Raw genomic sequence first — 27,027 nt, forward strand, 5'->3', positions numbered from 1 at the left:
CAAAGAATAAGACCTGAGGTTGATTTGTTCGACTAAAAGGCAGTGCTCCAGCATGGTCGCAATCAAATGCATAGCATATACCAGCCTCTTGCACATACCCAACAATGTTATTCATTGAAATCTTTAAGCTACGAGATAATGCATGATTAATTTAAAGCATTATATTTGACAGAGCTGAAGAGTTAAACCAGCTTTTATGTTCAGACCAACCAGATCCAGCCTCTCACACCTACCCTACAATCACATCATTGAAATCTTGAAGCTAATAGATAATCCCTGATTAATTCAAAACTATGTCAATAAATAAGCATTACATTTGACAGAGAAATCTGAATGACTAAAGGGTTTAACTGGCCAGATCCAACCAAAATATTCCACCTGTTTTATGTTCAAACTAACCATATCCAGCCTCTCACACCTACCCTACAATGTTATTCTAAAGTAATACAATCATGTCATTGAAATCTGAAAGCTATGAGATAATGCAGGATTAATCCAAAATGATGTGAATAAATAAGCATTACATTTGACAGATTAATCTGAATATGAAAGGATTAACACAGGAGATTTGTATCAGAGAACTAGTTTCTGTTTACCAAATCTACTCACAAGGTTTTGGTCAGCCAAGGGCTATAGAAGATACTTGCCCGAGGTGTCACAAAGCAATACATCATTATAAGGGGATGCTCAGAAGTTTCTGGTTTTAAGGGTGTCATGAAAGGCCTGGTTAGGGACCCAACCTTCCAAGTTCTTTTGACAGGGATGAGAAAAGATGAAGGGCTGCTGCAATAAAGGATGAGGACCGATGTAGGGCCGAGAGGGGAGAATGTTGAATAAAACCATAATTCACTGATCCTCATGTGTTTTCTTTCGCCCCAAACCAGAAACTTTTCAGCCCCTCCTAGAATTTCATACGACACCACAACGGAAAATGGGATTTTTTTCTAGCGGTGTCAAATAGGGGAAAAAACAAGGGTGTGATTTAAAGAGAAGATGCCAGTCTATGGCCAAACTGGAGTCCCAGTTTGATAGAGAAATCTGAATGGCTAACAAGGTTTTGATAAAAGTGTCACCAAATTGAAATACAAACACCGGTAGGTTGGCATTTTAAATGCGTAAGAATTTCGCCTGTTGATTCTACCAATTTTCTCCCCCTCCTGGGACTTGGTTATGTTGTTTTCTTCTTCTTTATATGCTACATCTTTGTTGATTCCTGCAAAGTCGCGTTCCGCTCCAGCATCTCATCATTCGCTTCAGACTTGATGGCTTTCAAGTTTTCTGATGACATGGTGGAGGGGTCAGTTTTCTTCAGTAGTCGAGGGCCTGTTAACATCACCAGAGCTGACCCTATCGGTGCTGTTATTAGAATGACAAGAACTGCCACTTCTAGGATCTGAAAAGGAAAAAGGGAATAGTCAGAGATATCAGACAAAGAATGCAAACGAATTTATAATGAATTCATAACGAATTTACAAATGAATTTATAATGAATTTATAATGAATTCATAACAAATTCACAAATGAATTAAATGATAATGATGATGATGAATTTATAATGAGTTCATAAATAACGAATTCACAAATGAATTTACAATGAATTATAATGAATTCATAACAAATTCACAAATGAATTAAATGATAATGATGATGATGAATTTATAATGAGTTCATAAATAACGAATTCACAAATGAATTTACAATGAATTTATAATGAATTCATAACGAATTCACAAATGAATTAAATGATAATGATGATGATGAATGTATAATGAGTTCATAAATAACGAATTCACAAATGAATTTATAATGAATTTATAATGAATTCATAACGAATTCACAAATGAATTAAATGATAATGATGATGATGAATTTATAATGAGTTCATAAATAACGAATTCACAAATGAATTTATAATGAATTTATAATGAATTCATAACGAATTCACAAATGAATTAAATGATAATGATGATGATGAATTTATAATGAGTTCATAAATAACGAATTCACAAATGAATTTATAATGAATTCATAACGAATTCACAAATGAATTAAATGATAATGATGATGATGAATTTATAATGAGTTCATAAATAACGAATTCACAAATGAATTTATAATGAATTTATAATGAATTCATAACGAATTCACAAATGAATTAAATGATAATGATGATGATGAATTTATAATGAGTTCATAATAACGAATTCACAAATGAATTTATAATGAATTATAATGAATTCATAACGAATTCACAAATGAATTAAATGATAATGATGATGATGATTTATAATGAGTTCATAAATAACGAATTCACAAATGAATTTATAATGAATTCATAACGAATTCACAAATGAATTAAATGATAATGATGATGATGAATTTATAATGAGTTCATAAATAACGAATTCACAAATGAATTTATAATGAATTTATAATGAATTCATACGAATTCACAAATGATTAAATGATAATGATGATGATGAATTTATAATGAATTCATAACGAATTCACAAATGAATTTATAATGAATTTATAATGAATTCATAACGAATTCACAAATGAATTAAATGATAATGATGATGATGAATTTATAATGAGTTCATAAATAACGAATTCACAAATGAATTTATAATGAATTTATAATGAATTCATAACGAATTCACAAATGAATTAAATGATAATGATGATGATGATGATGAATTCATAAAGACATGTTGATGAACATACATGCATTGAAAGCTCCATGGCAACCTCACTGGTGCTGGTGCCAAGGAAAATGTACCCAGTTCACACTGTAAAGGGGTTGGTGTTAGGAAGGGCATCCAGCCGTAGGGAACATGCCAAACCTGACCCTGGTGATCAGCTTAGCCCTGTGGTTTGATGTTTTCTGTCAAACTGTCCATGTCCAGCCAATGCCAGCATGGAAAATGGACGTTAAATGATGATGACGATGATAATGATAGTGATGATGATGAAGATGATTAAGAAGATGATGGCAACAACAAGGATGATGATGATGATGATGATGATGATTAATATACCATCATCATTTAACGTCCACTTTCCCATGCTTGCATGGGTCAGATGAAATTTGTTAATGCAAATTTTTCTATGGCTGGATGCCCTTCCTGTCACTGACCCTTACCTGTGTCCAAGCAAGGTAATACTTTCTGAGGGTTGGAAAAGTGAATGTTAAATAATGATAGTTTATCACATGTGTACATATGTATATGAAAGGCTTCTTTCAGTTTCCATCAACCAAATCCACTCACAAGACTTTGGTCAACCTGGGGCTATAGTAGAAGACACTTGCCTAAGGTGCCATGCAATGGGACTAAACCCAGAACCACGTGGTTGGTAAGCAGCTTCTTATTTCTTTACTACCCACAAGGGGCTAAGCATAGAGGGGACAAACAATGACAGACAAAGGGATTAAGTCGATTACATCAACCCCAGTGCGTAACTGGTACTTAATTTATTGACCCCGAAAGGATGAAAGGCAAAGTGACCTTGGTGGAATTTGAACTCAAAACATAGCGGCAGACGAAATACCTATTTTTTTACTACCCACAGGGAGCTAAACACAGAGGGGACAAACAAAGACAGGCACATGGATTAAGTCGATTACATCGACCCCAGTGTGTAACTGGTACTTATTTAATCGACCGCGAAATGATGAAAGGCAAAGTCGACCTCGGCGGAATTTGAACTCAGAACACAACGGCAGACAAAATGCCGCTAAGCATTTCGCCCAGCGTGCTAACGTTTCTGCCAGCTTGCCTGGTTGTGTGGTAAGAAGCTTCTTACTACACACGCAGGCCTACACCTCTACACTATGGACTTCTTTCACTTTCCATAGCCCAGGGCTATAATGAAAAAAACAAACACTTACCCAAAATGGCACACAGTGGGACTGAACCTGGAAGCATGAGGTTGGAAAGCAAACCTCTTAACCACACAGCCATAATATCATCATCATCATCATCATCATCATCGTTTAGCGTCCGCTTTCCATGCTAGCATGGGTTGGACGGTTCAACTGGGGTCTGGGAAGCTAGAAGGCTGCACCAGGCCCAGTCTGATCTGGCAATGTTTCTACAGCTGGATGCCCTTCCTAACGCCAACCACTCCGTGAGTGTAGTGGGTGCTTTTTATGTGCCAACAAGGCTGGCAAACGGCCACGATTGGATGGTGCTTTTTACATGCTACTGGCACGGAGGCCAGGCGAGGCTGGCAATGGCCATGGTTGGATGGTGCTTTTTACATGCTACTGGCACGGAGGCCAGGCGAGGCTGGCAAACGGCCACGATCGGATGGTGCTTTTTACGTGCCACTGGCACGGAGGCAAGACGAGGCTGGCAAACAGACATGATCTGATGGTGCTTTTATGTGCCACCGGCACTGGTATCACAGCTACAAATTCCATTGATGTTGAAGAGATATATATATATAACACATACTTACTGTTAGTCCGTATGCCTCCAGTTCTGGATGTTTCTTCTCTCGTGCAGTTGACAGAGCAACGGACCCAATGGCAGCCTGTGAAGAGAATATCAAAGGGTCAGACAAGTGCATGTGTGTGCGTGTGTGTATGTGCTAACGACTGCAAAATACATATGATAGTGTAATCCTAGATACACTATGCCTAAACAAATGATGGGATTGTCATTGCTTCAACATCTTTGATTATAGGAGTGGCTGTGTGGTAAGTAGCTTGCTTAACAACCACATGATTCCGGTTTCATTCCCACAGCATGGCACCTTGGGCAAGTGTCTCCTACTATAGCCTTGGGCCGACCAAAGCCATGTGAGTGGATTTGGTAGATGGAAACTGAAAGAAGCCCATATATATATATATATACACGATGGGCTTCTTTCAGTTTCCATCTACCAAATCCACTCACATGGCTTTGGTCGGCCCAAGGCTATAGTAGGAGACACTTGCCCAAGGTGCCACGCAGTGGGACTGAACCCGGAACCGTGTGGTTGTTAAGCAAGCTACTTACCACACAGCCACTCCTGCACCAATATATATATGTGTATATATACGACGGGCTTCTTTCAGTTTCCGTCTTTCAAATATATATATATATATATATATATATATATATATATATATGTGTGTGTATATGTTTGTGTGTCTGTGTTTGTTCCCCCAACATCACTTGACTACCAATCCTGGTGTGTTTACGTCCCCATAACTTAGCGGTTCGGCAAAAGACACAGATAGAATAAGTACTAGGCGTACAAAGAATAAGTCCTGGTGTCGATTTGCTTGACTAAAGGCGGTGCTCCAGCATGGCCACAGACAAATGATTGAAACAATTAAAAGAGTAAAGAGGGCTTTTGGGCCAGCACGTGACCTGGGTCTATTCAAGAATAACAGCAAAATTAATAACTTACCTGTACTGTAGCCTTCGGTAACCATGCCAATGCTACAAACAGCTTCTCCTTCCTGAGGAGGTCCGTACCACAAACGGCTAAGTAGGCGACCAACGTACGGAAAAGTAATCCAACGCAAAGCGTGGCAATCCCGTAGCCTGCAGACATAGAGGAAGAGCAAAAGGAGTAAATATATATTATTTCTATACTACCCGCAAGGGGCTACACACAGAGGGGACAAACAAGGACAGGCAAACGGATTAAGTCGATTATGTCGACCCCAGTGCATAACTGGTACTTAATTTATCGGCCCCGAAAGGATGAAAAGCAAAGTCGACCTCAGCGGAATTTGAACTCAACGTAGCGGCAGACAAAATACCGCTAGGCATTTTGCCCGGCGTGCTACCGATTCTACCATCTCGACGCCTTAGGAGTAAATATATATGCAAGCATGTGTGTGTGTGTGTGTGCATGTACATATATGAGTGGTTGGCGTTAGGAAGGACTTGACTTGACTTGAGCTGCATTCACCCGGGGTGGGTTGAGCTGGCTTCATTCATCCTCAATGCTGCATCTCACAAGTGCCAACCAGGCCTGGCGATTTGAGGCTAACGACCGTGTGATCTCCAACCACTCCCTATTCGAGTGGTAAACGCCCTAGACATGGGGATCTAGGTTGGGTTCCAGATCAGCCTTGACTGTCATCAGCCAGGTTTTTCGTTGTCCACCACATCGCTTTCACCAACCCTGAAGGGGTGCTGGGGCATCCAGGTGTAGAAACACTGCCAGATCAAACTGGAGCCTGTTGCCCATTCCTGGCTTCCCAGACCCCAGTCAAACCGTCCAACTTATGCAAGCATGGAAAATGGACGTTAAATGATGATGATGATGGATTCTCCCATCAAAGGCAGCGAGCTGGCAGAAACGTTAGCACGCCGGGCGAAATGCTTAGCGGTATTTCGCCTGCGTTACGTTGTGAGTTCAAATTCCGCCAAGGTCGACTTTGCCTTTCAACCTTTTGGGGTCGATAAATTAAGTACCAGTTACGCACTGGGGTCGATGTAATCAACTTAATACCTATGTCTGTCCTTGTTTGTCCCCTCTGTGTTTAGCCCCTTGTGGGTAATAAAGAAATAGGATTCTCCCATCAAAGATAACGTATGAACATTCAGCTTTTACCAAACGACCTTCACAAATGATTTGTTTATAGGGATCAAATGTTTGTGCCACACCTTAGCTCAATCTCTCCATCAAATCAACGTTACCTGAACAGGTGTGTGGTGTGCCATGTATCAGGTGTTAAAGTGATTACAAAGCAATGCGAAATGAAGTGTTTTGCTCAAGAACTCAATGCATTACCCAGTCTAGGAATTGAAACCATGATCTTCTGATCATTAGTGTAACAGCCTAATCCCAAGGCCCTGCATCCTCACTATCCTTCTGTCTCTCTGTCTCACTCTAACCTTTCATCATCTGACACAAGATCCTCTCCTCCAATGCCTTCTTCCCTCTCAAAATTCCTAGTCTTGCAAGTTACTTGGTGACCCGTGAAGGCATGTGGCTTAGTGGTCAGGGCATTTGGCTCACGATTGTAACGTCGTGAGTTCGATTCCTGGTGACGCGTTGTGTCCTTGAGCAAGACACTTTATTTCACGTTGCTCCAGTCCACTCAGCTGGCAAAAATGAGTTGTACCTGTATTTCAAAAGGCCGGCCTTGTCACACTCTGTGTCGCACCGAATCTCCCTGAGAACTACATTAAGGGTACACATGTCTGTGGAGTACTCAGCCACTTGCACATTAATTTCATGAGCAAGCTGTTCCGTTGATCGGATCAACTGGGACCCTCGTTGTCGCAACCGACAGAGTGCGCCTTGGTGACCCTGCTGGTGCCACATAAAAAGTATCCAGTCCACATTTTAAAGTGGTTGGCATCCAGCTGTAAAACATATGCCAAAACTGACCTTGCATGTGCTGGCACCACGTAAGAAGTATTCAGTCCACTCTGCAGGGTGGTCGATGTTAGGAAGGGCATCAAGCCATAAAAACATGCCAAAACTGACCTTGCATGTGTTGGTGCCAAGTGAAAAACCCTCAGTTAACTCTGCAGGGTGGTTGATGTTAGGAAGGGCATCCAGCCATAAAAACCCTGCCCAAACAGACACAGCAGCCTGGGGCAGTCTTCTACATGGTCAGCTCCTGTCAAACCATCCAACCCATGGAAAACAATGATGATGATGATGATGATGATGATTTATTTATGAGCAGAGTACGGAGTACAGAGGTGGTGGTTGATGTTAGGAAGGGCATCCAGCCATAAAAACCCTGCCCAAACAGACACAGCAGCCTGGGGCAGTCTTCTACATGGTCAGCTCCTGTCAAACCATCCAACCCATGGAAAACAATGATGATGATGATGATGATGATGATTTATTTATGAGCAGAGTACGGAGTACAGAGGTGATACATACCAATTGTTTTCATATTGAGTTCGTCCATTTCGACTTCGGCGCCGATTAAACCAAAGAGAAGTGGTTGGAATATTAACCAAAGAACTGCAGTAGAGTTGGAGATGAAGTCCTGCAAAATAAAAAAATATATTAACTACGTAGGCGTAGGAGTGGCTGTGTGGTTATGTAATTTGCTTACGAACCACATGGTTCCGGGTTCAGTTCCATTGCGTGGCACCTTGGGCAAATGTCTTCTACTATAGCCTTGGGCCGAGCAAAGCCTTGTGAGTGGATTTGGCAGACGGAAACTGAAAGAAGCCCGTCGTATATATGTATATATATGTGTATGTGTGTGTATATGTTTATGTGTCTTTGTTCCCCCAATATTGCTTGACAAGCGATGCTGGTGTGTTTACGTCCCCGTAACTTAGCGGTTCAGCAAAAAGTGACCGATAGGCGCAGGAGTGGCTCTGTGGTAAGTAGCTTAATAACCAACCACATGGTTCCGGGTTCAGTCCCACTGTGTGGTATCTTGGGCAAATGTCTTCTGCTATAGCCTCGGGCCGACCAATGCCTTGTGAGTGGATTTGGTAGACGGAAACTGAAAGAAGCCCGTCGTATATATGTATATATGTGTATGTGTGTGTATATGTTTATGTGTCTTTGTTCCCCCAATATTGCTTGACAAGCGATGCTGGTGTGTTTACGTCCCCGTAACTTAGCGGTTCAGCAAAAAGTGACCGATAGGCGCAGGAGTGGCTCTGTGGTAAGTAGCTTAATAACCAACCACATGGTTCCGGGTTCAGTCCCACTGTGTGGTATCTTGGGCAAATGTCTTCTGCTATAGCCTCGGGCCGACCAATGCCTTGTGAGTGGATTTGGTAGACGGAAACTGAAAGAAGCCCGTCGTATATATGTATATATATGTGTATGTGTGTGTATATGTTTATGTGTCTTTGTTCCCCCAAAATTGCTTGACAAGTGATGCTGGGGTGTTTACGTCCCTGTAACTTAGCGGTTCGGCAAAAAGTGACCGATAGAATAAGTATTAGGCTTACAAAGAATAAGTCATGGGATCGATTTGCTCGACTAAAGGCGGTGCTGCAGCATGGCCACAGTCAAATGACTGAAACAAGTAAAAGGGTAAAAGGGTAACTACCCTGTATTTCTGCGTGTATGATAAACCCCTTATTAGTTATCTCCATTCTGTCTTATTCTCACTCTTTAATCTTTTACTTGTTTCAGTCATTTGACTGCGGCCATGCTGGAGCACCGCCTTTAATCGAGCAACTCGACCCCGGGACTTATTCTTTTGTAAGCCCAGTACTTATTCTATCGGTCTCTTTTGCCGAACTGCTAAGTTACAGGGACGTAAACACACTAGCATCGGTTGTCAAGCAATGCTAGGGGTACAAACACAGACACACAAACACACACACACATATATATATACATATATACGACAGGCTTCTTTCAGTTTCCGTCTACCAAATCCACTCACAAGGCTTTGGTTGACTCAAGGCTATAGTAGAAAACACTTGCCCAAGGTGCCACGCAGTGGGACTGAACCCGGAACCATGTGGTTGGTAAGCAAGCTACTTACCACACAGCCACTGCTCTCTCTTTTAATTATGTCTCTTATACCTACAACGAAAGAATACATTCCTTGGAGATGCGCTCATTCATATTTGCTAGTTCGCAGTGCACCCGCCCTCCCACCCCCTCCACCTGTACCGGAAGTCCCTATCTTGTCATCCTTGATTGTCTCCCATGAACACTTCTAAAGGCCTTATGCCATCCCCTGACCCCTACTATATAAGGTAGTGATCATACAGTGCAAAATATAATAGTGTAGTGTACGTGGGTTGAACTGAAGACTATTGTTGTTTGTCTATGAATCCTGCCAAATGCGAGCTCTCTTTTCAGGTACATGACGCCACTGTCCCCCGTCCCAGGGTCTCAAGGGCCCATACCTCCCACACCCTCAGGGTCGGCACTCTCAACGTTGGCACACTGAAAAGTAGGTCTGGTGAGATTGTTGAGCTGCTTGAACGGAGATGTGTTGATATGTGCTGCATCCAAGAAGTTAGGTGGAGAGGAGGTTCTGCTAGGTTCCTCACAGGTAAAGAACACAGGTACAAGATTTTCTGGGCAGGGAACACTGATGGGGTTGGAGGTGTGGGTATACTTCTTGTGGAGAAATGGGTAGATAAGGTAATTGAGGTAGTCAGAGTATGCAACAGAATACTTAAGATTAGATTAGTGCTTCATCATGGATTAGCAACCATTATCTCAGCCTATGCCCCTCAGCCAGGGCTACCCGATGGACAGAAAGACCGATTCTATGACACCCTCTTGCAGACTACCGCGTTGATGAATGACAGGGACCTTCTCTTTGTGGCTGGCGATTTCAATGGACATGTTGGATGATATGTCGGGGGCTTCCATGGCATACATGGAAGCTACGGTTTTGGCCCTCGCAATGAGGAGGGAACCAGGCTGCTGGAGTTCTGTGATGCAAATGATCGTATAGTCTGCAATACTAACTTCAGAAAACCTGCCAGTCACCTAGTCACCTACCGCTCTGGCAGACACACTAGTCAAATTGACTACATCCTCACCAGAAAAAGGGAAAGATGGCTGCTTATAAATGCCAAAAACTTCCCAGGCAAAGAATGTACCCCACAACATAGACTGGTAGTTAGTGACTTCTGGATCAGGGCTAGATGGATGCCCAGAAGACGACCAGCAAGGAGAAGGGTCTGGAGACTTAAAGATTCGGCAAATGGACAGAGATTTAGAGACATACTACTCGAAGCCTTTGACGAAATAGAAGGGGATATAGCTTCACATGGTATAGAAGACAACTGGAGGTTCCTACGGGACAACCTGCTAAGGGCCACCGACCGGATCTGTGGATGGTGCAAAGTCCCCTCAAGACCCAAAATAACGTGGTGGTGGAACAATACTGTTGACAAGGCTATTAGACAAAAGAAACAGGCTTGGAAGGACTGGAAGAATGGTGGTAGCAGGGAATTGTATCAGACTACCAGAAGGGAAGCTAGGAGGCAGGTTTATTTAGCCAGAGGAAATGGACAACATGCAGGGGATGGTCACAGCTGGAGAATCTTTGGTCATAGGTCTTCAGGATCGCAATTAACTTGACGCTAAACAACAACTAACGCTCTACCACTTATGAGTTGATCCCCGCCCCCCCATCACTTTGAGATGAAGTAGACTAGTAATGATGAAAGACTTACCAGAACCTTCAGTTCCTTTTTTTTCCTCCATCCAAATGCGGCTACAAATGCCACGGTTAAACACAGCAACGGTCCAGTGCCTGGCATCTCAAATCTCGGGGAACCCAAAACCCCAGCTAGACCGATGGCATAGAGTAAGAACCCTCGCAGGAAAATGGAATTGTTCTGAAAAAGAAAAAGAAAACAAACAAAAGACTGATTGGTTGAATGACAGATTGATGAATAAAGATGCACAGAAGCAGACAGACAGACAAATACATAGATAGGCATATATATACACACACACATGCAAACACAGGGTTCAGTTCCACTACATGGCACCTTGAGCAAGTGTCTTCTACTATAACCTCAGGCCAATCAAAGCCTTGTGAGTGGATTTGGTAAATGGAAGTTGAAAAAAACCCATCATGTGTATATATGTATATTTATCTATCTATCTATCTATCTATCCGCTCAGTTGAAGTCGACTCTCGGTCACTCATTGGATCAGTGTCCTCCAGTCAGTTCTATCCTGGGCCACTTCTTTCAGACTGGCTATGTCCATTCTGGTATCACTCTTGATGGTGTCAAGCCAGCGGATTCTTGGTTGGCCTCTTCCTCTCTTGCTACTGACCATTCCGAGCATGATGTCCTTCTCCAGGGATTTTCTCCACATAATATGACCGAAATATGCCAATCTATGCTTGGTGATCCTAGCTTCTAGCGACATTTTCGGTTTAATCTACTAAAGAACTTTTCCATTGGTGAGCCTCGCTGTCCATGGAATCCATAAAAGTCTTCTCCAACACCAAAGCTCGAATGCATTAATTCTCTTCTGGTCAGCTTTCTTTTAGTGTTCAGGTCTCGCATCCATATGTTGCTATTGGGAAGACAATTGCATTCACCAATCTGCATTTGGTAGCGAGTCTGATGACTCTACTCTTCCAGACCCTGCTCATGCTGACCATTGCCTCTCTGCCTAGTACTATCCACCTAGTACTTATTTCTGGAGTGCAGTTACCATCTCGATTTATTTTGGAGCCAAGGAAGATGAAATCATCAAGATCGGTATGTATATATATATAAAGCCGTAAGACGCTCCTGTCCTTGTACTGTCCACCATTCGTGTTTTTTATTTCTATTTTTGTTTCTTGTATTTATATTCGTGTGGCATCCTGTCTTTGTTCCGTATACATTCGACCCTCTTTCCAAGAAATCCAATGCCTGTGGCTTGGTTTTTCCTTGGGGCTGGCCAGGTCGGAGTAATATCGAGATTAAACAGCCGAAATTACTAAGATGATCCGCTTCCCGACTGAAGATTAGAGGCTTCGAGTGACCCGTCGGTTTTTTGTGTCGTCTCTTTGTGTGTTTTTGCGTTCTTGTCCCACTTTGTAATTTATATTTTATATTTAATTTCTATATATATATATATATACCACCAAGTAAGTTAGGGGTTGCGGATCCAACTCACTAAGGGATAATACTTATCCAATATATTGTTGAGGCACAATGAGTTACCATTAACCATAGGCTGAAACAGCTGTAAGTGATTTAATAATTTATATTCATGTTTTTTAATTACTACTTGTATTCTTATCTTATATGCATTGAATAATATACTATATGTATGTATGTTATTATGGTTGTCGTTTTGATAAAAAAATAAGTCAACATTTTAATGTCCTAAAGCTGATGAACCAACTAATGTGCTTCTTCATTTTCTTATTTGCAATATATATATATATATATATAAATTAGAAAAAACCCACCTTTTATCAATTCAAAATGAACAATTAAATTACACCATCTAGAAAATTACATATAATACAAGTATTTAAATTAAAATAACAATTAAATGTCAATGATTAAGTAAATTGCAAAAAAAAATAATAATAAAAACGTACATAATTTGTATATACAAATTATATACGTTTGTATTATTATTATTTTTTAATCATTTTTTTGCAATTTACTTAATCATTGACATTTTATTGTTATTTTAATTCTAATATTTCTATTATATGTAATTTTTAGATGGTGTAATTTAATTCTTCCTTTTGAATTGATAAAATGTGTTTTTTTCTAATTTTTATATGTATATATTATATTGTGTGAAATTTGATTTAGTATTTCTAAATTGAATTTTTTTCCTTGTAAGTTTGGAGTTTATTCCCTCAAATAATAATTATATATATATATATATATACCACCAAGTAAGTTAGGGGTTGCGGATCCAACTCACTAAGGGATAATACTTATCCAATATATTGTTGAGGCACAATGAGTTACCATTAACCATAGGCTGAAACAGCTGTAAGTGATTTAATAATTTATATTCATGTTTTTTAATTACTACTTGTATTCTTATCTTATATGCATTGAATAATATACTATATGTATGTATGTTATTATGGTTGTCGTTTTGATAAAAAAATAAGTCAACATTTTAATGTCCTAAAGCTGATGAACCAACTAATGTGCTTCTTCATTTTCTTATTTGCAATATATATATATATATATATATATAAATTAGAAAAAACCCACCTTTTATCAATTCAAAATGAACAATTAAATTACACCATCTAGAAAATTACATATAATACAAGTATTTAAATTAAAATAACAATTAAATGTCAATGATTAAGTAAATTGCAAAAAAATAATAATAAAAACGTACATAATTTGTATATACAAATTATATACGTTTGTATTATTATTATTTTTTAATCATTTTTTTGCAATTTACTTAATCATTGACATTTTATTGTTATTTTAATTCTAATATTTCTATTATATGTAATTTTTTAGATGGTGTAATTTAATTCTTCCTTTTGAATTGATAAAATGTGTTTTTTTTCTAATTTTTTATATGTATATATTATATTGTGTGAAATTTGATTTAGTATTTCTAAATTGAATTTTTTTCCTTGTAAGTTTGGAGTTTATTCCCTCAAATAATAATTATATATATATATATATATTATATATATATATATACAAGCAAAACACACCCTGTCCAATGGACGGTGCTGAGTTGTGAAAACATTTAAACCAAATTTTCTCAAAACAACTTGTCCGACCGTCCCATAGGCCTCCCCTTTGAGAAACTGATTTAACCTAAATTTGAGACACCAGCAAAAGAAGAAATAAAGATAGACTTTTTTCTATTCCAAAGAAAAACAATTTCCCACGGCTTTATTGATCGCATTCTCACCTGGAATCGATTTTTGTAATTTTTTCAAGATTTATACACAACTAGCAGTATCGCCCGGCGTTGCTCGGGTTTGTAAGGGAAATAACTATATAAGCATTTTTAGAGTTACTTCCCTTATAGATGCCAATTCGGGCTTTCTGTTTTGGTGTCTTCAAGCCATGAAGTTGTTGTTCTAAAAGAACGCTGGTCTCCTTGACAACGCTTTACGACGTTGATTTCCTTACACTCCCTTCCCCACAGCTTCACGAGGGAGGGAAGAAGGGGGAGAAGCAACACAGGTGCAGCTGTGAGCGTGGACGCCAACTCCGCCGCCATCGACACACGAAAAAATATGCATTAAAATGGAATAAAAAAATGATGTTAAATTATTTTTAAAATCGTAGACTCATCGTAGACGCGCGCTAATACCCAGACGGGCTCGATATGAATCACGACTATAAGATACCCGAATTTGGTTAAACTGCACCGCAAAATGTGGGAGTAGTTAGGAATCTAAATCGAAGGGGACAGACACTCACACAACTACAGTTTTATATATATAGATATCAACATATCAAATTTGAGCGCAATCGGATGGAGGATGCCCGAGATCCTAGAAGACACACACACAGACAGACAGAACAAATTTTGATAGATCGGTAACCACTACACACATTTTTTTTCTCTCCTTGTTTTTTTCTGTGTCCCTTTCTGTAGAAGAGCGTAGGCTCGAAACGTAAAAGACTTTTGCAATTCCTGAGCGTTAAACTAATACATCTGTTTGTTTTCTACACCACCTGTCTTCATCTTTTGTTTTTTCGTAAACTCTCCCTATATATATATATATATATATATATATATATATATATATATATATACATATATATATATACATATATATATATATATCTTTCTCTTTCTCTTTCTACTTGTTTCAGTCATTTTGACTGTGGCCATACTGGAGCACCGCCTTTAATCAAGCAACTCAACCCTGGGACTTATTCTTTGTAAGCCCAGTACTTATTCTATCGGTGACGGGGACATAAACACACCAGCATCGGTTGTCAAGCAATGCTAGGGGGACAAACACAGACACACAAACATACACGCACATACATATATATATACATATATACGACGGGCTTCTTTCAGTTTCCGTCTACCAAATCCACTTACAAAGCTTTGGTGGGCCCGAGGCTATAGTAGAAGACACTTGCTCAAGGTGCCACGCAGTGGGACTGAACCCGGAACCATGTGGTTGGTAAACAAGCTACTTACCACACAGCCACTCTTGCACCTATATATATATATATATATATTGATAGAAATGGCAAGACAACAAAAGAATGAAAGAGACCTTGATATTTTGTAAATAGAGGAAGACCTAGGGCTAAACAACAACAACAACAACAACAACGCTGCCACCGCGACCACCACTGGTAAAACACAGATAATATAAAATTGCACTGACCTGTTTCCTAGGGGGAATATACCAGAGCAAAACACCAAATAATGCCCCCAAGACAATCCCTAATAGGGCTTCAAGTGGCCCCTTAAAGATAGACCAGACAATATTTCCTGTAAAAAAAAAAGAAAGGAAAAAGGTCAGGAGCTTCTTATTTCTTTACTGCCCACAAGGGGCTAAACATAGAAGGGACAAACAAGGACAGACAAGGGATTAAGTCGATTACATTGACCCCAGTGTGTAACTGGTACTTAATTTATCAACCCCACAAGGGTGAAAGGCAAAGTTGACCTCAGCGGAATTTGAACTCAGAACGTAACGGCAGACGAAATACCTATTTCTTTACTACCCACAAGGGGCTAAACACAGAGTTGACAAACAAGGACAGACAAACGGATTAAGTCGATTACATCGACCCAGTGCGTAACTGGTACTTATTTAATCGACTCCGAAAGGAAGAAAGGCAAAGTCGACCTCAGTGGAATTTGAACTCAGAACATTCAGACAGATGAAATACCGCTAAGCATTTCGCCTGGTGTGCTAACATTTCTTATTTCTTTATTGCCCACAAGGGGCTAAACATAGAGAGGACAAACAAGGACAGACAAAGGGAATAAGTCGATTACATCAACCCCAGTGTGTAACTGGTATTTATTTAATTGACCCCGAAAGGATGAAAGGCAAAGTCGACCTCAGTGGAATTTCAACTCAGAACATAACGGCAGATAAAATACCTATTTCTTTACTACCCACAAGGGGCTAAACACAGAGGGGACAAACAAGGACAGACAAAGGGATTAAGTCGATTACATCAACCCTAGTGCGTAACTGGTATTTAATTTATCAACTCCAAAAGGATGAAAGGATAAGTCAACCTCAGCAGAATTTGAACTCAGAATGTAGCGGCAGATGAGATACCGCTAAGCATTTCGCCTGCCATCTTACCACACAGCCCTGCCTGTGCTTGTCTTACTCTCTGTGTTTGTCCAACACCACCACCACCACTGCTCGACAAGTGATGAGTTTATGTTCCTGTGACTTTACGGTTTGGCAAAAGATACTGACAGAATAAGTGCCAGACTTAAAGAAAATCAAAGTACTGGGATTGATGTGTTTGACTGAAAATTCTTCAACTAGAGTGGTGTGTCTTGTCTAAGGTTTACAGCTGAGGTTGACTAGGGGACAAGTAGAGTGGTGTGTCTTGTCTAAGGTTTACAGCTGAGGTTAACTGAGGGGACAAGTAGAGGTGTGTGTCTTGTCTAAGGTTTACAGCTGAGTTGGACTAAAGGGACAAGTAGAGTGGTGTGTCTTGTCTAAGGTTTACCTGAGGTTGACTGAAGTGACAAGAAGAATGGTGTGTCTTGTCTAAGGTTTACAGCTGAGGTTGACTGAGGGGACAAGTAGAGTGGTGTGTCTTGTCTAAGGTCTTACAGCTGAAGTTGACTAAAGGGACAAGTAGAGTGGTGTATCTTGTCTAAGGTTTAACCTGAGGTTGACTGAGGGGACAAGTAGAGTGGTGTGTCTTGTCTAAGGTTTAACCTGAGGTTGACTGAGGGGACAAGTAGAATGGTGTGTCTTGTCTAAGGTTTACATTTGAGGTTGACTAAAGGGGCAAGTAGAGTGGTGTATCTTGTCTAAGGTTTACAGCTGAGTTTGGCTGAGGGGACAAGTAGAGTGGTGTGTCTTGTCTAAGGTTTACAGTTGAGGTTGACTGAGGGGACAAGTAGAGTGGTGTGTCTTGTCTAAGGTTTACAGCTGAGGTTGACTGAGTGGACAAGTAGAGTGGTGTGTCTTGTCTAAGGTTTACAGCTGAGGTTGACTGAGGGGACAAGTAGAGTGGTGTGTCTTGTCTAAGGTTTACAGCTGAGGTTGACTGAGGGGACAAGTAGAGTGGTGTGTCTTGTCTAAGGTTTACAGCTGAGGTTGACTGAGGGGACAAGTAGAGTGGTGTGTCTTGTCTAAGGTTTACAGCTGAGGTGAGGTGACTGAGGGGACAAGTAGAGTGGTGTGTCTTGTCTAAGGTTTACAGCTGAGGTTGACTGAGGGGACAGTATAGAGTGGTGTGTCTTGTCTAAGGTTTACAGCTGAGGTTGACTGAGGGGACAAGTAGAGTGGTGTGTCTTGTCTAAGGTTTACAGCTGAGGTTGACTGAGGGGACAAGTAGAGTGGTGTGTCTTGTCTAAGGTTTAACCTGAGGTTGACTAAAGGGACAAGTAGAGTGGTGTATCTTGTCTAAGGTTTAACCTGATGTTGACTGAGGGGACAAGTAGAGTGGTGTGTCTTGTCTAAGGTTTAACCTGAGGTTGACTGAGGGGACAAGTAGAGTGGTGTGTCTTGTCTAAGGTTTAACCTGAGGTTGACTGAAGGGACAAGTAGAATGGTGTGTCTTGTCTAAGGTTTACATTTGAGGTTGACTAAAGGGGCAAGTAGAGTGGTGTATCTTGTCTAAGGTTTACAGCTGAGGTTGACTGAGGGGACAAGTAGAGTGGTGTGTCTTGTCTAAGGTATACACCTGAGGTTGACTGTGGTGACAAGTAGAGTGGTGTGTCTTGTCTAAGGTTTATAGTAAATGTAGAGTGTTGGTGTGAAAAAAAATCAGAGCTGAGAGACTTGTCCAAGATAGCTTACCTTCTGAAAAAGCGATGCCTAGTACCACACCGAACCCGGTAATGGCCAAGACATCATCAATGCTTGCGGCAGCAATCACCAAGGTGGGAATCCCTTTGTCGATTCCATAACCATTGTCTTTAAGATGAAGCAAGCAGGGGACCACAACAGCTGGGGAGACTGCAGCGATGACAAAACTGATGAGAGAGAGAAAGAGATAGAGTGAGAGTGAGAGAGAGAGAGAGAGAGGGGATGATGGGAAAAAGAGATGTTGACAATGTATAAGCACACACACATACACACATTTATATGACAGGTTTCTTTTAGTTTCCACCTACCAAAGACACTCACAAGGTTTTGGCCTGAGGCTAAATTAGAAAACCTTTTTCTGAGATGCCACACAATTAGAATGGTTTTATTTCTAATTTATATTTCATATATATATAATAATAATTATTATTATTATTTGAGGGAATATTATTCCTAACTTACAAGGCAAAATTCAATTTAGAAATACTAAATCAAATTTCACAAAATATAATATATATATATAAAAATTAGAAAAAAAACACCTTTTATCAATTCAAATGAACAATTAAATTACACCATCTAGAAAATTAATTGTTCATTTTGAATTGATAAAAGGTGTTTTTTCTAATTTATATATATATATATGTCACGTCACACGTGACCAACCAGGCTATTGGATGTTGCTACACATCACTGGTCACAATGCGCTTCGCATTGTTTTAGCCTTCAAATGATGCCACCCCGCTGGCTAAGTGAGAAGGCCAACAGAGGAAAGAGTGAGAGAAAGTTGTGGTGAAAGAGTACAGCAGGGATCGCTACCACCCTCTGCCAGAGCCTTGTGGAGCTTTAGGTGTTTTCGCTCAATAAACACTCACAACGCCCTGTCTGGGAATTGAAACCGCGATCCTACGACCATGAGTCCGCTGCCCTAACCATTGGGCCATTGCACCTCCACACACACACACCAATCCGACCGTGGCCGTTGCCAGCCTCGCCTGGCACCTGTGCAGGTGGCACGTAAAAAGCACCCACTACACTCATGGAGTGGTTGGCGTTAGGAAGGGCATCCAGCTGTAGAAACATTGCCAGATTAGACTGGAGCCTGGTGCAGCCTTCTGGCTTCCCAGAACCCCGGTCGAACCGTCCAACCCATGCTAGCATGGAGAACGGACGTTAAACGATGATGATGATGATAAATTATATATTATATTATATATATTATATATTATATATTATATATATATATCTGTGTTGATATATGGACAATTAAGGTGGTTTTAGAGTCAGATCATGGCTGCTATTTTCAGCATGGTGGTATCACTCACAAAGCTTTGGTTAACCTGAGGCTAAAGTGAAAGGCATTTGCCCAAGGTGCCATGCAGTGGGACTGAACCTGGAACCATGTGGTTGGGAAGCAAACTTCGTACCACACAACCATTATATTCCCTAATGTATTCCTTACTGCATTCCTTACAGACAAGATGGTCACAGTTGGAATGCTTTTAACCCTAGGTTTGCATAATTAAGGCTAACCTGGAGTGGAACAACAACAACAACAACACATATTCTCTCTCTCTCTTTACTCTTTACTCTTTTACTTGTTTCAGTCATTTGACTGCGGCCATGCTGGAGCACTGCCTTTAGTCGAGCAACTCGACCCCGGGACTTATTCTTTGTAAGCCCAGTACTTATTCTATCGGTCTCTTTTACCGAACCGCTAAGTAACGGGGACGTAAACACACTAGCATTGGTTGTCAAGCGATGTTGGGGGGACAAACAAAGACACACAAACATACATATATATATATATATACATATATACGACAGGCTTCTTTCAGTTTCCGTCTACCAAATCCACTCACAAGGCATTGGTCGACCCGGGGCTATAGCAGAAGACACTTGCCCAAGATGCCACGCAGTGGGACTGAACCCGGAACCATGTGGTTGGTTAGCAAGCTACTTACCACACAGCCACTCCTGGAACAAAAAAAAAAAATGTAGAGAAACATTGTCTGGTACCCTGTGATGAAACTTACCCAAGCATGAGACCCCATATCCAGGGTTGACCAAGAAAGAAGTGGGATGCAACGGTTGCTACAAGGGCTTCAGCCAGGCACGGACAAAAGGCCAGCCTGATCACTGCAAAGGACAACTTCCGCAGGGCAACTGGGTTGAGCCCTAATCCAGCCCGGATTAGGATTACAGTGAGGGCAGTGTTCCTGGAGAAGAAGAAGAAGAAGATAAGGAGAAATATATGAATAGAGGATGGCTGGTTGGTTTGTAGGGTGGTTGGCTGACAGGTAGGGTAGTTGCAAGGGTAGTGTTTAAATGGGGTAGTAGGAGATAGTTTATGGTGATGTTGGTGTTATCCATTTTTGGTGGTAAAAGGAGCACTTTGTCGGTTACGATGACGAGGGTCCCAGCTGATACGATCAATGGAACAGCCTGCTCGTGAAATTAATGTGCAAGTGGCTGAGCACTCCACAGACATGTGTACCCTTAATGTAGATCTCGGGGAGATTCAGTGTGACACAGAGTGTGACAAGGCTGGCCCTTTGAAATACAGGTACTACTCATTTTTACCAGCTGTGTGGAACAAAGTGAAGTAAAGTGTCTTGCTCAAGGACACACAAAAGCTGCCACTGTATCGGTTATAAAGATGACGGTTCCAGTTGATTTGATCAACAGAACAGCCAGCTCTTCAAATTAATGTGCAAGTGGCTGAGTATTCCACAGACACACATAATCTTATACTTTACGTATTTCTCAGTGAGATTCAGTTTATCTGATCAACAGAACAGCCTGGTTGTGAAATTAATGTGCAAGTGGCTGAGTATTCCACAGACACACATAATCTTATATTTTACGTATTTCTAAGTGAGATTCAGTTTATCTGATCAATAGAACAGCCTGGTTGTGAAATTAATGTGCAAATGGCTGAGTATTCCACAGACACACATAATCTTATACGTTACATATTTCTCAGTGAGATTCGGTTTATCTGATCAACAGAACAGCCTGGTTGTGAAATTAACTTGCAAGTGGCTGAGCACTCCACAGACACTTGTACTCTGAACTTGAGGGAGATTTGGTGTGACACAAGATGTGACAAGGCCGGCCCTTTGAAATACAGGTACTACTCATTTTTGCCAGCTGAGTGAACTGGAGCAACGTGAAATAAAGTGTCTTCCTCAAGGAGTCAACACATCGCCAGGAATTGAACTCATGATCTTACAATCGTGAGCCGAAGGCCCCTAACCACTAAGCCATACACCTTCACTTTTTGACACACTATAATTTAGTCAGCATGACAAAGAAGGCAGTCACTGGATCTGCTCATAACAACAAGAGGACAGAATTCACAAGACACTTGTAATAAGTCATAACTTTTATTAAGCCCTTAATGGATTATCCCGAGTTTACTCGTGCATTGCAAATGTATCTTTTTAGAACCAGACGAGTATGCTCGGTCAAAATAAGAGAATTATTTACGCACGAAGCCAGGAAGACCATCATCGATCCCACATCTATCAAGATTTGCCCCAGCTGGTCACTTTCCCATGGAAATACCACCAAGTGATTAGGAAAAGAACCCTACAAGACTGTGTGCAAAATGTGCAGAGAAGAGAGACACTAAAAGAAAGAAGATTCGAAGAGAAAGCAGATACATGTGTGATGTCTGCAAGATAACTTTGTGTGTAACTCCTTGTTTTAAAAATTATCATTCTTAATAAACTGTCTATCTCATTTTAAAATTTTTCCTTTGATTTAAAAGCAATAAATCTTATAAAAAATTGAAGATAGTTAAGTTATATGCATTTTTTCAATGTCCGAGTTAACTTGTTTAACCCTTTCGTTACTAACCCGGCCAAAACTGCCTCTGGCTCTGTGGTAAAATGTCTTGTTTTCATAAGTTTTGAATTAAAAATCTTCCATCAAACCTCAGTCACAATTTATGTTCCTAACACTATCTTAATGATAACTAAGTTATTTTACTAAATTCTTTGTTATATTTAAAATAATTGAAAGAAACACAGAGCATCTCAACAGAATACAGTAACGAAAGGGTTAAATCCAAATGAGTAAAAGTACATTTTAATTTCTATAATAAAAAATAAAGGAAGCAAGATAAAAAAAACTTTTTTTTGTAATTAACACAGTGTATATAATTAAAAAAGGAAATAAAAGATATACTCTGAAATGAAATGCCATGTTAAAATGATTGATTAAGGGGTTAATGGAGGTAATGCGTTCATATACAAGGTTAATGGAAGGAAGCCTATGACATTACATGAATATGTTCTGTTTGCAGTCATGTGTGCGAGGGAGCATGAAGTTCAGCAGCTCGATCCAGTATGTTTGAAGGACCAACAGGTACTCAATGGCCCGAATTTCGAATTACTGTCCTTTATACAGGGATGGACCGGAATTCCCAAACTTCCACGTAAAACTGGAAGTTTCTAGAAGGATCTTGAACATTCTAGAAGCTCAGGGGAGATTACTCTCATTACATCCCTTTTCTGTTTTGCTTGGAGTCTCATATTAGGGTGCAGGAGGTGGAGGGACAGCCACATCATTAATATAATGTTCACTCTTCCATGCATGCATAACTAATATGAAATTCATTGAGGCAGTTTATTCTATGGCTGGGTGCCCTTGCTGTCACCAACCCTCAACATTCTAAAAAATGGCCAGTTTAACCCTTTAGCATTCAGATTACTCTGTCAAATGTAAAGCTTATTAATTCACATTGTTTGGAATTAGTAGAGAGAGAACAGGGTAAAGCTGTTAGAAGGATAGGTTGGTCAGGTGGATAAGGGGGAGAGGGAAGTATTGGTACCTGACCAGAGAGAGAGGGGAAGGGAGGAAGAGGGAGAAAAAGAAGGGAGAGAGAGAGGGGGAAGAGAAAAGAAGGGAGTGAGAGGGGAAGAGAGAGCGAAAAGAAGGGAGAGAGAGGGGAAGAGAGGAAGAGAGAGAAAAGAAGGGAGAGAAAAGGGAGAGAGAGGGGAAAGAGAGGCAGAAGGAGAGAGAGGGGAAGAGAGGAAGAGGGAGAGAGAGAAAAGAAGGGAGAGAGGGGAAGAAAAGATGGAGAGAGAGAGAAAAAGAAGGGAGAGAGAGAAAAAGAAGGGAGAGAGAGGAGAAGAGAGAGGAAGAGGGAGAGAAAAGAAGGGAGTGAGAGGGGAAGAGAGGAAGAGGGAGAGAGAGAAAAGGGAGAGAGAGGGGAAGAGAGGAAGACAGAGAGAGAGAGAGAGAGAGAGAAAGATGGAGAGAGGAAGAGAGAGAAAAGAGGGAGAGAGAGAAAAGGGAGAGAGAGAGGGGAAGGGAGGAAGAGGAGAGAGAGAGAGGGGAAGAGAGGAAGAGGGAGAGAGAGAAAAGGGAGAGAGAGGGGAAGAGAGGAAGAGAGAGAGAGAGAAAGATGGAGAGAGGAAGAGAGAGAGTGAGCAAGGATGAGAACAGAAACAGGTGTGATGCTGTAGAGGAGATACATGGTTCTCCAGCCAGAGGGAAGATCAAGAGAGAGTGAGAGAGAGAGAGAGAGAAGAAGAAGAAGATAGGAAGAGTGCAAGAGAGAGAGAGCAGGAGAAAGAAGAATGTACCATGTGGGCCAAAATAAGCGGAGCATAGCCGTGAAGTCATCCGGAACGTTATGTAAAGAAGGGAGAGTGAGAGGGGAAAGAAAAGATGGAGAGAGAGAAAAATAAGGGAGAGAGAGGGAAAGAGAGAGGAAGAGGGAGGGAGAAGATAAGGGAGGAAGAGGGAGAGAGAGAAAAGAAGGGAGAGAGAGGGGAAGGGAGGAAGAGGGAGAGAGAGAAAAGAAGGGAGAGAAAAGGGAGAGAGAGGGGAAGGGAGGAAGAGGGAGAGAGAGAAAAGGGAGAGAGAGGGGAACGTTATGGTCAGAGGAAGAGCCAGAAGGGACCATTAAGCAAGGTGTTGAGTTTGAGGGAGAGTTAGCAGAGTCGTTGTTAGGGGTGAGGTAGGTGTGGGGTGGGGGCATAGGGCTTAGCAGGGTGGACACTTGCTTACCTGACTGTAGCAGCCCAAAAGGATTCGACGTCTTTCGCTACGTTAATGTACGGAACATTCCTCAACATGATGCCGACAATGAGCATACCTGCGTCAAGAAAAGAAGCGGGGAAAAATTCGTTATATGATGTCGTTATCGTCGTCATCATCATTACAGTCATAATCATTCTCATCACCACCATGACCACCACCACCCTCATCATCATTGTCTTCACCACCACCACCACCAATACAGTCATAATCATTCTCATCACCACCCTGACCACCATCATCACCACCAGCATCATCATCATTGTCTTCACCACCACCACTACCATCATCACCACCACCACCACAACCATCACCACCATCATCATCACCACCACCACCACCATCATAATTAGTCATAATCATTCTCATCACCACCATGACCACCACCACCACCATCATAATCATTGTCTTCACCACCATCACCACCACCATCATCATTACAGACATCATTATTGTCATCACCACCACCACCACCATCATCATTACAGTCATAATCATATCATCTTCATCATCACTATTGTCGTCATCATCGTTATCATCATCCTTATCAGTTTTGTCATTATCATTGTCATCACCATCATGGTCATCGTCATTTTAACATCCAATTTCCATGCAAATTCTGTCTGATTCATGAAAACATTGGGTCAAACGGAATTTGTTGAGGCAAATGGTCAGTAGCCAGATGCCTTCCCTGCCACTTACCATCGCCTGTTTCCAACCAAATTAATACTTCCCAATATTCAGACAAAATAATAATTATGATGATGATAATAATAAATGCCCTGATGCAGTACCAAACAGTGGCTCTCATGGCTTCTGATCTTAACTGATTGGAAGTGTTATCATGTACATTGTTTTGTCTTGGTATAAAAGATGGGCTACAGCAAATATTCTGCTCAATACCACAGATTTGCTTGTCAGTTGTTTGACCTTAACCAGTTGACCATGTCCCTTAGTGGCTGACAATATGTGCATCTCTGGTCACGAGCAGAAGTAGTGGGGGAGCATCATAACCATGTGTTGAGAGGGATTCTTTGGGGTTGGAATAATTCCCCTGTGGAAACATGGGGGGTTTCATTCAACATCCTTAAACAATCCTTATTCAGTGACCTTTTGAGTAGGATGGGCTACTGGACCTGAAAGAAATTCTAACTGGGCTCCACCTGCAAGGTCATGAGCTGTTCATCTTGATATGAGATCACCATGTCGCGCACATATGGTTGTGATGCATGTGCCTGGTGTACCCTTATCAGACGGGTAGTCATGATGGGAATCCCAGTGTTCAACTGGTACTTATTTTATCGACTCCGAAAGGATGAAAGACAAAGTCAACCTCGGTAGAATTTGGACTTAGAATGCAGTGATGGGCCTAATCATTTCATCCAGTGTGCTAATGATTCTTCCAGCTCACCACCTTAATAATAACAATAATAATAATAATAATAATAATAATAACAACAACAACAATAGTCCTTTCTACTAAAGGCACATGGCCAGGAATTTGGGGTGTAGGGAGTAGTTGATTACATCAACCCCAGTGCGTAACTGGTACTTAATTTATTGACCCCGAAAGGATGAAAGGCAAGGTCGACTCCGGCAGCATTTGAACTCAGAACTTGAAGACAAACGAAATACCTATTTCTTTATTACCCACAAGGGGCTAAACACAGAGGGGACAAACAAGGACAGACATAGGTATTAAGTCGATTACATCGACCCCAATGCGTAACTGGTACTTAATTTATCGACCCCAAAAGGATGAAAGGCAAAGTCAACTCCGGCAGCATTTGAACTCAGAACTTGAAGACAGACGAAATACCGCAAAGCATTTCGCTTGGCATGCTAACGATTCTGCCAGCTTGCTGCCTTAATAATAATCATCATCATCATCATCATCATCATTTAGCGTCCGCTTTCCATGCTAGCATAGGTTGGACGGTTCGACCAGGATCTGGAAAGCCAGGAGGCTGCACCAGGCTCCAGTCTTGATCTGGCAGAGTTTCTACAGCTGGATGCTCTTCCTAACGCCAACCACTCCGTGAGTGTAGTGGGTGCTTTCTATGTGCCACCGGCACAGGTGCCAGGCGGGGCTGGCAATGGCCACGATCGGATTGGTGCTTTTTACGTGCCACCCCCACAGGTGCCAGGCGAGGCTGGCAACGGCCACGATCAGATTGGTGCTTTTTTACGTGCCACTGGCACGGAAGGCAGTCAAGGCGGCGCTGGCATAGGCCACGTTCGGATGGTGCTTTTTACGTGCCACGGGCACAGGTATCACAACTACAATTTCCATTGATTTTTGATGTTGGTGTACTTGACTCAATATAAAATAATAATAATAATAATAATAATAATAATAATAATAATAATGATAATAATAATGATAATGATAATAATAATAATAATGATATTAATGATGATAATAATAATAATAATGATATTAATGATGATAATAATAATAATAATGATAATAATAATAATAATGATAATGATAATAATAATAATAATAATGATATTAATGATGATAATAATAATAATAATAATAATAATAATGATAATAATAATAATAATAATAATAATATAATAATAATGCTATACTCACCAAGTAA

General features: G+C 40.7%; 1 protein-coding gene across 3 annotated transcripts in view; it reads right to left on the reverse strand.

Annotated features, from left to right (window-relative positions):
• Positions 1–430: 430 nt before the first annotated feature.
• The window catches only part of LOC115225394 (sodium/hydrogen exchanger 9B2-like), a 61,876-nt gene continuing 35,279 nt past the window's right edge, over positions 431–27,027 (reverse strand). For all 3 annotated transcript variants that reach the window (XM_029796349.2, XM_036514107.1, XM_036514108.1), the window contains exons 2-11: positions 27,021–27,027; positions 24,389–24,476; positions 20,401–20,583; positions 18,356–18,531; positions 15,734–15,840; positions 11,091–11,255; positions 7,852–7,960; positions 5,404–5,540; positions 4,465–4,539; positions 431–1,393 (exon numbers count right to left, since the gene is read on the reverse strand). The exon at positions 27,021–27,027 is cut by the window's right edge and continues 1,251 nt beyond it. In XM_029796349.2, the coding sequence (XP_029652209.1) occupies positions 1,196–1,393; positions 4,465–4,539; positions 5,404–5,540; positions 7,852–7,960; positions 11,091–11,255; positions 15,734–15,840; positions 18,356–18,531; positions 20,401–20,583; positions 24,389–24,476; positions 27,021–27,027 (1,245 nt within the window). In that variant the 3' untranslated portion in view covers positions 431–1,195. The remainder of the gene's footprint in view (positions 1,394–4,464; positions 4,540–5,403; positions 5,541–7,851; positions 7,961–11,090; positions 11,256–15,733; positions 15,841–18,355; positions 18,532–20,400; positions 20,584–24,388; positions 24,477–27,020) is intronic.

This window comes from Octopus sinensis, linkage group LG27, assembly GCF_006345805.1.
Source record: "Octopus sinensis linkage group LG27, ASM634580v1, whole genome shotgun sequence".
Lineage (NCBI taxonomy): Eukaryota > Metazoa > Mollusca > Cephalopoda > Octopoda > Octopodidae > Octopus > Octopus sinensis.